This window comes from Hyaena hyaena, unplaced genomic scaffold (assembly GCF_003009895.1).
Source record: "Hyaena hyaena isolate Hyena2069 unplaced genomic scaffold, ASM300989v1 scaffold_575, whole genome shotgun sequence".
Taxonomy (NCBI): Eukaryota; Metazoa; Chordata; class Mammalia; order Carnivora; family Hyaenidae; genus Hyaena; species Hyaena hyaena.
This window is the reverse complement of record NW_024081206.1, coordinates 5,801-19,257: the sequence shown is the minus strand read 5'-3', so window position 1 is coordinate 19,257 and position 13,457 is coordinate 5,801. Positions and strand designations below refer to the sequence as shown.

General features: G+C 38.6%; 1 protein-coding gene across 1 annotated transcript in view; it reads right to left on the bottom strand.

The window, feature by feature from the left end:
* Window positions 1-13,104, bottom strand: part of STAG1 (stromal antigen 1) — a gene marked incomplete at its 5' end in the record, with an annotated part of 115,853 nt that extends 102,749 nt beyond the window's left edge. Inside the window, 2 exons of the mRNA XM_039256472.1 lie at window positions 2,812-2,926; window positions 12,997-13,104. Coding sequence (XP_039112403.1) covers window positions 2,812-2,926; window positions 12,997-13,104 — 223 coding nt within the window. The remainder of the gene's footprint in view (window positions 1-2,811; window positions 2,927-12,996) is intronic.
* Window positions 13,105-13,457: the final 353 nt, after the last annotated feature.

Below are 13,457 nucleotides of genomic sequence, written 5' to 3'. Positions count from 1 at the left end.
TATTTTAGAATTCTATTACTAAAACGTCATTCATCATTCAGTTAAAAAAAAAAAAGCAGTATGATAATCCCTTCAGTTAATCCTAGTTAACTGACTGGCTAATTCATCTATAAGCTACACTGATGCTTTTCTAAAAAATTTTAAATGTTTATTTCTTTTTGAGTGGGGGTTAAAGCGCAGAGAGAGAGGGGAATAAAGGATCTAAAGCAGGCTCTGCACTGACAGCAGAGAGCCCAAAGCTGGGGTCGAACTCATGAACTGAACCGTGAGATCCTGACGTGAATCAAAGTCGGATGCTTAAATGACTGAGCCACCCAGATGCCCCTAAGCTAGATTTATTCCATGTTATGACTTGTAGGGTCTCTTACAATTCTACTTTACATAAGCCTATTACTAAAATATTACTAATTAACGTGTTGTAGTAAAACAAAGAGGAATTCAGAGTAGGACACCATCAGAATCCCACCATAAGATTATGGCTTTAATAAGCATTCAGCTCCAGATGTACACTAGTTTTACAGAATAAGGAGAGAGATTTTAACAATGTTTCTTGTGAAACAAAGGAGGGTGTAAAGAGCATATTATGATTATGAATCAAATAAAACTTTAAAATATGATTTGCAGTTACTATTGCAACTGACAAGAATGCCATAGAGAAGTGAGAAATATATTTTAATCTTGTTATAACACTTTAGTAAACAGCAGTAAACATAGAAATACAGGAATGCCACCTGGACAGAGAATGGTAATATACATTATAAATTACTGTTTTGACTAAAAGATGAAATTGTAAAACTAAATACCTTTTAACATATCAAAAAGTCCTTGTGCTTTCAGAGACTCGAAAATTTTTTCTTCAATTAATAACCATGCTCAATTAGTTCCGATTATCATATTCCTTAAACTTTTCAACAAATAGTTTAAATAGTAGTTGCATAGGGGTGCCCATGTGGCTCAGCTGGTTAAGTGTCTGACTCCTGATTTTGCCTCAGGTCATGATCTCATGGTGCCTGAGACTGAGCCCTGCACTGGGCTCTGCACTGACAATGCAGAGTCTGCCTGAGATTCTCTCTCTCTCTCTGTCCCTCCCCCAACCTAGAAATAAATACACATTAAAAAAATAGTATTTGCATATCTCACCTATATTAATTTTTGAAACTATTTTGCTATTAAAGTCAAATTTTCATATAGGACCTGATTTTGCATAATACTTTTAATCCTGTTCCTTTAAAACCTAAGTGGCTAAAGATATAACTTGAAATGGCCTATCACAAATCTGATACTGAGAATTTAGTGTTTTATCTTAAAGCTTACAAGTATTTTGTATTTTACACCATTATATATCTACACTTGCTTTGTTAAGAAATAATATTTTAAACCCTTACCACATAAAGTATGGTCAGTCTCTGGACTAGAGACATAAACATCATAAATATGCATCTAAAAATATTTATAATTTGCCACACACCCCAGAGCTACTGAATTAGAACTGGCATGTTATTTAACAAGATCTCCATGTAATTTCTATACATATTTAAAACACTGTTCCAAAAACATCCTTTACTCAAATGTAACTCTCCAGACGGTTTTGTTTCTGATTTTATTCATTCTCTGCTCATTCCAATTTGCTTAAAAAATATCAGTAACTCTTGTTTCGTCCTAATTCCACTCATTTCACTTACAGTGCTTCTAATTCTCTTTGATCTCAATTTTCATATAGGCTGCCTATTTCTCATTCCTAGTTTCTTTAGCACTTTTAAATTGGAACAGTAAGAATCTTTGAAGTATCTCAACTTCCTGGACATTCCAACACAAATCAAAAATATTTTTCCAGGTAAAATTCAGGATCCAAGATTTCTAGATATTCTTCATTTTCTTTGTAACTCTGTTTCCACTCAATTCTAAGCCAAGTAGTGTATTCATTCAGGGACTCTTTAGGGTTAGTTTGCCATTCACTCAGTGTCATAACAGCAGTAGGAAATATAGTTCTAATAACAAAGAGCATTTTAAGTGGGCAAACCAAAGTTCACTTGTGAAAGCAGATTCTGATAGATACTAGATTATGAATGTTAATTACAAAACTATTTAAGTGATAACTAACATCAAAATGTCACATGGAAATACTGCTAAGGGGATTGTAATCTTTTCATTAAAACATTTAAATTCATATTTTTATTTCTCTTTAAACAATGCAATTTTCAAAGAAATTAGAACTAATGGTTTTATTTATTTATTTATTTTTTAACGTTTTATTTATTTCTAGGAGAGAGAGACAGAGACAGCGTGAGCAGGGGAGGGTCAGAGAGAGAGGGAGTCACAGACTGAAACAGGCTCCAGGATCTGAGCTGGCAGTCAGCACAGAGCTGGACGTGGGGCTCGAACCCACGAACCGCGAGATCATAACCTAAGAGAAAGTCGGACGCTTAACCGACTAAGCCACCCAGGCGCCCCTAGACCTAATGGTTTTAAAGGCCTGACAACTTTCACGAGCTCTATATATACTTTAAAAGCTACAGGCAAAAATTCAAGAAAAACAGAAAGGAACAACAAACAAATATGCAGTACTACACTACCATAAAAGTTTAAAAACTGCTAGCCATATTCAGTGTTGACCCACACCTCCATATGTACTTCCACAAAAGGCAAAATAGAAATTCTATAATCAGGAAATTCATGCAAGCATTTCTGTAAGAAAAAGGCTTATTTTCATAGGATTGAAAAATATCAATTAATTACAATGAATTAAATGACAATTTTATTTAAAATTTAATCTAATACAAAAATAAAACAAACAATTATGTTAAAATTTACCTCACTTTCAAGAAAGAAAAGAACCAGCATTCTGATGAGGTTGCCATTTGGACTATTCCTTCCCCTCCTCTTTGCTAATGCTTCTTCTGCTTGTGGATCATGTCTGCTAAACAGCCTAGAAAATAAGTAACAAAACAAGAACGTTACGAATTTGCATAGACATGAATTTTAGTCTTTTCCTTCACTTTACAACTTATTTCAGTGTTAAAAAAAAACAAATTATCAGATATCAAACGATTTATTTCAAACCATGTAACTGATGTTTTTATAGGCAGGAAAATGGTTAGATCTAACAAATTTTGTCAATTCAATCATTTATACACTGTAAAAGGAAGTTTTTAAATTTATCTGTATTCAAGTATTTGTGAAAAAAATAAACTTTTATCCTATATGATACTAGAATAATTTTAAATAGTATGATTTTCTTAAATATTAATTTCAGAGTCAAGTTATTACAGAATTTTAAACAAGTGTTCAACAATTATAAAAATTCATACTTTCATCGACTGGTTCTAGCATTCTTTTCAGCTTATTTCCTAAAAACAGTACTCAATAACCAGTACAGAATAAAATGACATAAGCCAGAAATTTAAAAAAAATATATCATTTAGTGACAAAACTTCTAAAATATGATGAATATAGAACTTGAAAATTTTCATTTGCTAGTAAGATGTATCCTAAAAAAACCATAAGGACTGCTATAGGTGCCTTATTTCCAGGTATCTCTCTAGCTCAATGCAATATAACAGGGAACAAAGACAAACTTCCTATTCTCACTGAGATCTCACTCTAATGGAAAGAAATAAATAGTAGATAAATTGTGCTAACTGAGGTGTTATAAGGAAAAATAAAAGAGGAATAGGGATACAGTGTATGATGGTTTAATTATGGAAATTACAGTTGGGCTTTCAGATGAGAGCCTAAATAAATGAATGAAGGGAAAAACAATTTCATATGACCTAAAAGTAAACCAATCTCACGCAGAAAATGAGTAAAGGGAAGTTGAATATTTTGGGGAAGAAAGGATGGGGAAGCTATATAGTGGGGCGGGGGGGAAGATTAGAGCATTACTTTGAAGCTACATCAGCACAGCTATCAGACTGATATAAAAGAAAGTTCTGTTTACTTGGGTGGCTTTCAGAAGAACAAATGGTAAAAAAAGAGGGTCCTTATAACTGAAATGTACAAAATTAGATGATTATAATTATATAAGGTACTGAGGAATTAACCTAATCTTTCCAAAACTAAATTACAGACTTTATGATGACATTAAAATACTCATTTCAGGTTATGGTTTACTAATTTATGGATGTATGGTTAAGCTTATATATAAGCTTATAAACTAAACTACAAAACAGACCTAGTGTGTATGTGCACGCATGCTTATTTTTCTTTTAAACTTAATCACAGAACTCCTGGGGTTATTCTACAGCTTACTTGTTAAGATTTTAAAACATTACAATATGAAATGGTGGACGAATGCTCAAAGACATCACTAAGAATCACAAGTTCTCAAACTGTATGCAAGGCAAAACAAACTTATTGAGTGAACTTTCCATTTGAATATGATTTGGTTTCATTTTCACAAAGAAATAAGAAATAACAAGGCTTACACTTGTGGATTTTTACGTAAAACATTCCAAATTTATTTTTTATTTATTTTTTTTTACAGATAGTTTACTGTCAAACTGGTTTCCATATAACACCCAGTGCTAGTCCCCAGAAGTGCCCTCCTCCATGCCCATCTCCCTCCGCCCCCCCACATCCATCAGTCCTCAGTTTGTTTCTCAGCATTCAAGAGTCTCTCATGGTTTGCCTCTCTCCCTTTCCCCCTTTCTTCTCCCCCATGGTCCTCTGTTAAGTTCCTCCCAATCCTCCTATACGTGCAAACATATGGTATTTGACCTCCTCTGCCTGACTTATTTCACTCAGCATAACACCCTCAAGTTCCATCCAGGTTGCAACACATGGCCAAATTTCGTTCCTTCTCATTGCCATGTAGCATTCCATTGTACAGATAAACCACATCTTCTTGACCCATTCGTCCGTTGATGGACACTTAGGCTCTTTCCATGTTTTAGCTATTGTTGAGAGTGCTGCTATAAACATTGGGGTCCATGTGCTCCTATGCATCAGCATTTCTGTATCCCCTGGGTAAATTCCTAGCAGTGCTATTGCTGGGTCCTAGGGGAGTTATATTGTTAGTTTCCTGAGGAACCTCCACACTGTTTTCCAGAGGGGCTGTACCAGTTTGCATTCCCACCAACAGTGTAGGAGGGTGCCCGTTTCTCCACATCCTCGCAGCAACTAGAGTTCTCTGTTTTCCTCATTTTAGCCACTGACTGGCGTGAGGTGGTATCTCGGTGTGGTTTTGATTTGTATTTCCCTGATGAGGAGGGATGCTGAGCATCATTTCATGTGTCTGTTGGCCATCTGGATGTCCTCTTTGGAGAGGTGTCTGTTCATATCTTCTGCCCATTTATTCACTGGGTTGTTTGTTTTTCGGGTGTGGAGTTTGGTGAGTTCCTTATAGATTCTGGATATTAACCCTTTATCTGATATGTCATTTGCAACTATCTTTTCCCATTCCGCTGGTTGCCTATTAGTTTTGTGGGTTGTTTCCTTTGCTGTGCAGAAGCTTTTCATCTTGATGAGGTCCCAATAATTTATTTTTGCTCTTGATTCCCTTGCTTTTGGGGATGTGTCAAGTAAGAAGTTGCTGCGGTGGGGAATCAAGGAGGTTGTTTCCTGCTTTCTCCTCTAGGGTGTTGATAGTTTCCTGTCTCACGTTCAGGTCCTTTATCCATTTTGAGTTGATTTTTGTGCATGGTGTGAGAAAATGATCTAGTTTCATTCTTCTGCATGTTGCTGTCCAGTTCTCCCAACACCATCTGTTAAAAAGGCTGTCTTTTTTCCATTGGATATTCTTTCCTGCTTTGTCAAAGATCAGTTGGCTGTATACTTTTGGGTCCACTTCTGAGTTCTCAATTCTGTTCCATTGGTCTATGTGTCTGTTTTTGTGCCAATACCATACTGTCTTGAGGATGACAGCTTTGTAGTAGAGGCTGAAGTCTGGGATGGTGATACCTCCCGTTTTGGTTTTATTTTTCAGTATTACTTTGGCTATTCGGGGTCTTTTGTGGTTCCATACAAATTTTTGGATAGTTTGTTCTAGTTTTGAGAAGTATGCTGGTGCAATTTTGATTGGAATTGCATTGAATGTGTAGAGTGCTTTAGGTAGTAATGACATCTTAACTATATTTATTCTTCCTATCCATGAGCATGGAATGTTTTTCCATTTCTTTGTGTCTTCTTCAATTTCCTTCATAAGTTTTCTATAGTTTTCATCATACAGATCTCTTGTATCCTTGGTTAGGTTTATTCCGAGGTATTTTATGGTTTTTTGTGCAATTGTGAATGGGATCAGTTTCTTGATTTCTCTTTCTGTTGCTTCATTATTGGTGTATAAAAATGCAACCGATTTCTGTACGTTGATTTTGTACCCTGCAACTTGGCTGAATTCTTGGATCAGTTCTAGTAGGCTTCTGGTGGAGTCTGTCGGGTTTTCTATGTAGAGTATCATGTCATCTGCGAAGAGTGAAAGTTTGACTTCCTCTTTGCCAATTCTGATGCCTTTGATTTCCTTTTGTTGTCTGATGGCTGATGCTAGGACTTCCAGCACTATGTTAAACAACAGTGGTGAGAGTGGACATCCCTGTCGTGTTCCTGATCTCAGGGGGAAAGCTCTCAGTTTTTCCCCGTTGAGGATGATGTTAGCTGAAGGCTTCTCATAGATGGCTTTGATGATGTTTAAGTAGGTTCCTTCTATCCCAACTTTCTCGAGAGTCTTTATTAAGAAGGGATGCTGTATTTTGTCAAATGCTTTTTCTGCATCTATTGACAGGATCATATGGTTTTTATCTTTTCTTTTATTGATATGATGTATCACATTGATTGATTTGCGAATGTTGAACCAGCCCTGTAACCCAGGAATGAATCCCACTTGATCTTGGTGGATGATTCTTTTGATATGCTGCTGGATTCGATTTGCAAGGATCTTGTTGAGAATTTTTGCATCCGTATTCATCAAGGATATAGGCCTGTAGTTCTCTTTTTTTGCTGGGTCTCTGTCTGGCTTGGGAATCAGAGTGATGCTGGCTTCATAAAATGAGTCCGGGAGTTTTCCTTCGATTTCTATTTTTTGGAATAGCTGGAGAAGAATTGGGATTAATTCTGTTTGAAACATCTGGCAGAATTCCCCAGGGAAGCCATCAGGTCCAGGGCTCTTATTTGTTGGGAGATGTTTGATAACTGATTCGATTTCTTCACTCGTTTGTATCTATTCAGATTTTCTATTTCTTCCCGTGTGAGTTTTGGTAGTGAGTGTGTTTTTAGGAATGTGTCCATTTCTTCTAAGTTGTCCAATTTGTTGGCATATAATTTTTCATAGTATTCCTTGATAATTGCTTATATCTCTGAGGGGTTGGTTGTAATAAGTCCATTTTCATTCATAATTTTGTCTATTTGGGTGCTCTCTCTTTTCTTTTGAAAAGTCTGGCTAGAGGTTTGTCAATTTTGTTTATTTTTCAGAACACCAAGTCTTGGTTTCATTGATTTGTTCAATTCTTTCTTTGGTCTCTATGTTGTTTATTTCTGCTCTAATTTTTACTATTTCTCTTCCTCTACTGGGTTAGGGCGTTCTTGTTGCTCTGCCTCTAGTTCCTTTAGGTGAGCTATTAGATTTTGCACTTGCGCTTTTTCTAATCTCTTGAAATAGGCCTGGAGAGCAATGTACTTTCCTCTTAGGACTGCCTTTGCCGCATCCCATAGAGTTTGGATTGTTGTGTTTTCATATTCATTTGTTTCCATATATTTTTAAATTTCCTCTCTAATTGCCTGATTGGCCCATTCATTCTTTAGTATGGTGTTCTTATCCTCCATCTTTTTGGAGGTTTTCCAGACTTCTTCCTGTAATGAACTTCAAGTTTCAAAGCATTGTGATCTGAGAGTGTGCATGGTATGATCTCAATTCTTTTATATTTATTGAGGGCTACTTTATATCCCAGGATGTGATCTATCTTGGAGAATGTGCCATGCGCACTTGAGAAGAAAGTGAATTCCCTGGCCTCAGGATGTAGAGTTCTGAATATATCTGTCAGATCCATCTGGTCCAATGTGTCTTTCAAGTCCATTATTTCTTTAGTGATTTTCTGTCTGGTTGACCTATCCATTGCTTTAAGGGGAGTATTAAAGTCCACTGCTATTAGCACATTCTTATCTATAAGCTTATTTCTGTTTGTGATTAATTGTTTTAGATATTTAGGTGCTCCCATATTTGGTGCGTAGACATTTATGACAGTTGGTTTTTCCTGATGGATAGACCCTGTAATTATTATGTAATGCCCTTCTTCATCCCTTGTTATTGTCTTTAACTTAAAGTCCAGTTTGTCTCATATAAGCATAGCTACTCTAGCTTTCTTTTGATTTCTTGTAGCATGATATTTATTTCTCCATCTCCTTACTTTTAATTTGAAGGTATATTCCAGTCTAAGATGAGTTTCTTGTAGACAGCATATAGATGGATTTTGTTTTTGTATCCATTCTGCTACCCTATGTCTTTGGATTGGAGCATTCAGCCCATTTGCATTCAGTGTTGTTATTGAAATATGTGGGTTTAGAGTCTTTGTGTCTTTTGTGGGGTTCATGTTTGTGGTGGTGTCTCTGGTATCTTTGTTCCTTGCAACATTTCCTTCAGAGCATCCCCCTCAGGATTTCTTGTAGGGCTGGCTTCGTGGTGACAAATGCTTTCAACTTCTGTTTATTTGGAAAGCCTTTTATCTCTCCTTCTATTTTGAATGACAGGCTTGCTGGATAGGGGATTCTTCGCTGTATATTTTTTCCGTTCATCACATTGAAGATGTCCTGCCATTCCTTTCTGGCCTGCCACGTTTCAGTAGATAGGTCTGTCGCCACTCTGATAGGTTTGCCTTTGTATGTGAGGGCCCTTTTCTCCCTAGCTGCTTTCAAAATCCTCTTTGTCCTTGTATTTTGCCATTTTTACTATGATATGCCGTGCAGAAGATCGATTCAAGTTACGTCTGAGGGGAGTCCTCTGAGCCTCTTGTATTTCCACATTTACTTCCTTCCCCAGGTCGGGGAAGTTCTCTGCTATAATTTGTTCCAGGACTCCTGCAGCACCTTTCCCCCTCTCTTCCTCTTCTGGGATTCCTATGATACGGATATTGTTGCGTTTGACCGTGTCGCTGAGCTCTCGAACTCTTCTTGCATGTTCCTGGATCAGTTTGTCTCTTTTTTTCTCAGTTTCCTCTTTTTCTCTAATGGTGTCTTCTAAATCACTCATTCTCCTTTCTGCCTCTTCAATTGTACATTGGAGGCCTTTAATTTATTATGTATCTCATTTATCGCATTTTTTAATTCTTCATGCCTATTTTTATTTTCCATTCTGTCTGTAGCCATAGTTTCTTTGATGTCCCCTATGCTTTTTTCAAGCCCAACTATTAATTTTACCATTATTATTCTAAAATCTTGTTCAGTGATGCTGCTGATATCTGTTTTGAGCAGTTCATTAGCTGTCATTTCTTCTTGGAGTTTCTTTGGAGGGGAGCCTTTTCGTTTCGTCATTTTCATTACCTTTCTAGCTCTTGTTAGTTTAAAGACCTGTTATGCTCTCTGCACCTATGAGCGTTGCTGTATCCAAGAAGACTCTTTGACTGTCCAGGGCCTATCCTTTCCGAGAGTGTTTTTTGAATGGTATTTCTTGGTCTCTCTTGTTGGGACCTTGGTTATTTTATTTTCCTATTTGTAGTGATATTTGGGACTCTCCACCTGTGTACTCTGGCTTGTTTCTTGAGGTAGCCCTGAAAAAGAAAACAGACAGACAAACACACAGGGAGCAGGGGCACACAAATGCACAGAGTAATTCAACTAACATGCAAACCGAGAGGGAAAACGAAAAAGTTACGAGAAAAGATGGAGGAGGGAGGGCGAATAATAGAGAGTATAAAATACATAAAAGGGTCAAAAGGGAGAAATGAAAAGGAAAAAAGGAGGAAACCGATGGAGAAAGAACGGTTTAAAGCATAAACCGGATTTCCCAGCTACAGTTAAATAGCCTTGTTTATGCAGTGCTGGTTGAAGAGGTTAGAGAAAGAGAGAGAGGACAGGGCGGGGATGAGGCAAAATTGCAAACAGAATGAACAGTCAGAAGGGATAAGAAGCTTTTTTCGAAGAGCTAAAGGGTAGAATATGGTTGGATAGGTGAGAGAAGGGCGCTGGTATTATCCAGAGAGACTATATCGTCTAATTACTCCTGAGTGAAAGAGATGAAAATGTCGGTAGTTGTAGAATTTACATCTACAGAATGGATTAGTTGCCATTTTTTAAGCAAGCCGGTGACTGGTGACCAGAGTTAATCCGGTAAGTGTTCTGGGGGAAAAAAGAAAGAAAAGAGAAAAACAAAGAAAAAAAAAAACAAGGGAGGAGGGCAGCTCTCAAGCAGGGATGGGCGTGGTGTGATCTAATGCGTCAGGCGGGATTTCTGCCTTGGAGGTTGTGGGGTGGAGAGTGGCGGTGCTCCAGTCCCTTCTTGAACCAAGTGCTGCACCTCGGTTTTTTGGGCATGTAAACACCCTGTACTGGGACCACAGCCAAAGTTGGTTGCACTCTTCAACCCGGGCCAGTCCCAGTCTCCAAATCCCAGTCCAAGCTCCCCGCTGAAATTGCCTTAGACACAAATTCCCAGGCAAATCCCTCGGGGCAATTCCAGGCCTCCTGCCTGGCTCTGGGGGTGGAGTCAGAATTGCTGCTTCCTTCCCTGGGTCGGGCTGGCGAGCAGGGGCGGGGGCTTGTCTGCCGGATGTGCTGAGCCCGAGCCGCTGGAGTGAGGAAAACCAGGTCCCTCTACGTCTCATCATCCGAAACACGAACTCGTGGACAAATCTCCCTGTTTTTAGCTCTTTGCCTTCCCTCTAGAGTTCCAGCCTACCAAAAGCGCCGATGCCCGGTGTCCGCGTGCGGCTCTTCCAGGGGCCCAAGCCAACCGGGAGGACAATGGCGGCAGGTGCGCCGCTACTCTAGAAGTCCACCCAGCCAGGAGCCAGCACAAAGAAGCAGTCTGTGTGCTCAGCACCTCCGGGACCAGTTGGCGCGAGGGGACCTGGCGTGTAGGTATTTGGCACGTAGAGTGTTTCTATGCCCCGAGGGGAGGTTTTCCCCCAGGCGGAGGTTTTTCTGTTTTGGACTCTTTTTACCCTCTCACTCCCTGCAGAGGGGGATCGCCTCCGACTCTGGAGTCTCCGATTCCGGCCCGATTTTATCTTCCCCAGTTCGCACTCACGTTAGAAGGCTTTTTCAGTGGATTCTGCATCCTTTTTCTCCCAATCTCTCAGGTTTCGTAAGGTTTCCAATGGCTCCAGATCTTTTCCGTGTGAGGTATGGGCGTGAGTGCAAGTACAGAGCTCCTTACTTCTCTGCCATCTTGCCCCCATCCGCCAACATTCCAATTTTAAACTTTTTAGCAAGTATAACAAACTTAGCAAAATATAATGTAGATAAAATAAGATATATCCAAGGGTCTTTCTGACACAAGTGCTGCCAGTTTATGGCCTCTATTATGTAGAGAACCAACCAACCTCGGTAATCTATTTTTTTCACAGAAACTATAAAAGTAATAAATTCTAAAACACAAAGCTTTTGGAAAGTCAAGTAGAGAACAGAGACTAACAAGAATATGACAGTCTTGGAAAGGGAAGGAAAATTAAGACTACAGTACACCCTTGGGGCGCCTGGGTGGCTTAGTCAGTTAAGCGTCCGACTTTCGCTTAGGTCATGATCTCGCGATTCGTGGGTTCGAGCCCCGCCTCGGGCTCTGTGCTGACAGCTAGCTCAGAGCCTGGAGCCTATTTCAGAGTCTGTGTCTCCCTCTCTCTCTAACCCTCCCCTGTTCATGCTGTCTCTCTCTCTCTCCTAGAAATAAATTAAAAAAAAAAAAAAGTTTAAAAAAAAAAGGAGACTATAGTACACCCTTGATATTTGTGACAGACAACACCTCTAGATAAATATGGAAATAGAACTATTTTATTAGCCATAGATGTCCCAGTCAGTGGCAAATTCAATATATTACTTAAAAAAAAGTCATGCCTAAAAATCTGTGGACTTTCTTCCTTACTTTCATTACCAGTATGTGCTACAAGCCAGCTGCGTTCTTAAAGATTTTTCACATAGAAGAAACTTTTCCCACTTTGAGAGGTACCACTGAGTACAGAACAGTCTGTTGTTGCAGCACTGAGAAGCAGATGCTGAATGGAGGGCCAGGCCTGCTCATTATCAAAGTTAATCACCCATGCACAACAGATGTCCAGTGCATGATTTATATCTGTGTTTAGCATAATCACAAATTACTACATGTCGTAGACTTTTTGGGTTCACCTGCCAACGATTAGTCACTAAAGTTAAATCTATAAATAAAAAAAAAAAAAGTAAAATGCAGTCCCCTCCCAAAAATGTTTACACTTTAAAAATGATTTACTAATAAATTACAAAACATACAGCAGGCCACCATCGAAGTGTATTTCATAAGAACATTTAATTATACTCATAAAGTCTCATTAGCTCAAGCCTTTTAAATAAAAAGATAAAGGTTTGCTTTTTACTTAAGCTGCAACTGTATATATAGCTTTCAGAATCACTATAAATTACTGATTAAAATAATCTTCACCCCCCCACAGAAAGAGTTAAAACAGCAACAACAACAAAATATGAAAAGTTGGGAGGCATTTTGAAGGTGATTTTAGATTACACATGTTGAGAAGGTGATGAGAACTAAGAATTTTAAGAGGGGGGAAAAACCCTGGTGAAATGAAATATAAATAATGAACTTCATGCGGGAGCTTTTATAAACTTCATGCACTTCCCCAATCTCCACTTACACCACTAGCTAAGAACCATCCTTTTAAATTTCAGGGAAAAGTAAGTCACAAGGGACATCATTCTTACAGATATATGATTTGTGATGTGCACATGCTGTAAGGAAATTACACTCCCCAGAATTCGAAGTGACCACTTCTAGCACTATTTTTAGTCACTATTACTTTCGTTTCCTAACTCTAAAACAATAACAAAACAAAATACAAAATTAGAATCTGTTTTCAAAGATAACTAACTCACTTTTTGTGAAGGAATTCCCCAGCTGCCACAGCAACAGGGCGATGTGCTGAGTACACCAAGTGGTAAACATTTTCACAGTCTTCATTGGAAAGAGCTTCTTCACTTCCACTGAAAAATTGAGAAAGCAACATATGAGCCAAAATAAATGTTTAGTTTCAGTTCTATCTTTATTTAAATTTTGTAAAGTTCGGGGCGCCTCGGTGGCTTAGTCGGTTAAGCGTCCGACTTTCGCTTAGGTCACGATCTCGCGGTTCGTGGGTTTGAGCCCCGTGTCGGGCTCTGTGCTGACTGCTGGCTCAGAGCCTGGAGCCTGTTTCAGTCTGTGACTCCCTCTCTCTCTGACCCTCCCCTGCTCACGCTGTCTCTCTCTCTCTCCTAGGAAAGGAAAAAAAAAAAAAAACCAACCCTCCCCCCCCATAAATTTTGTAAAGTTCATAAAAGCTCAAGGCATACTGATTTTA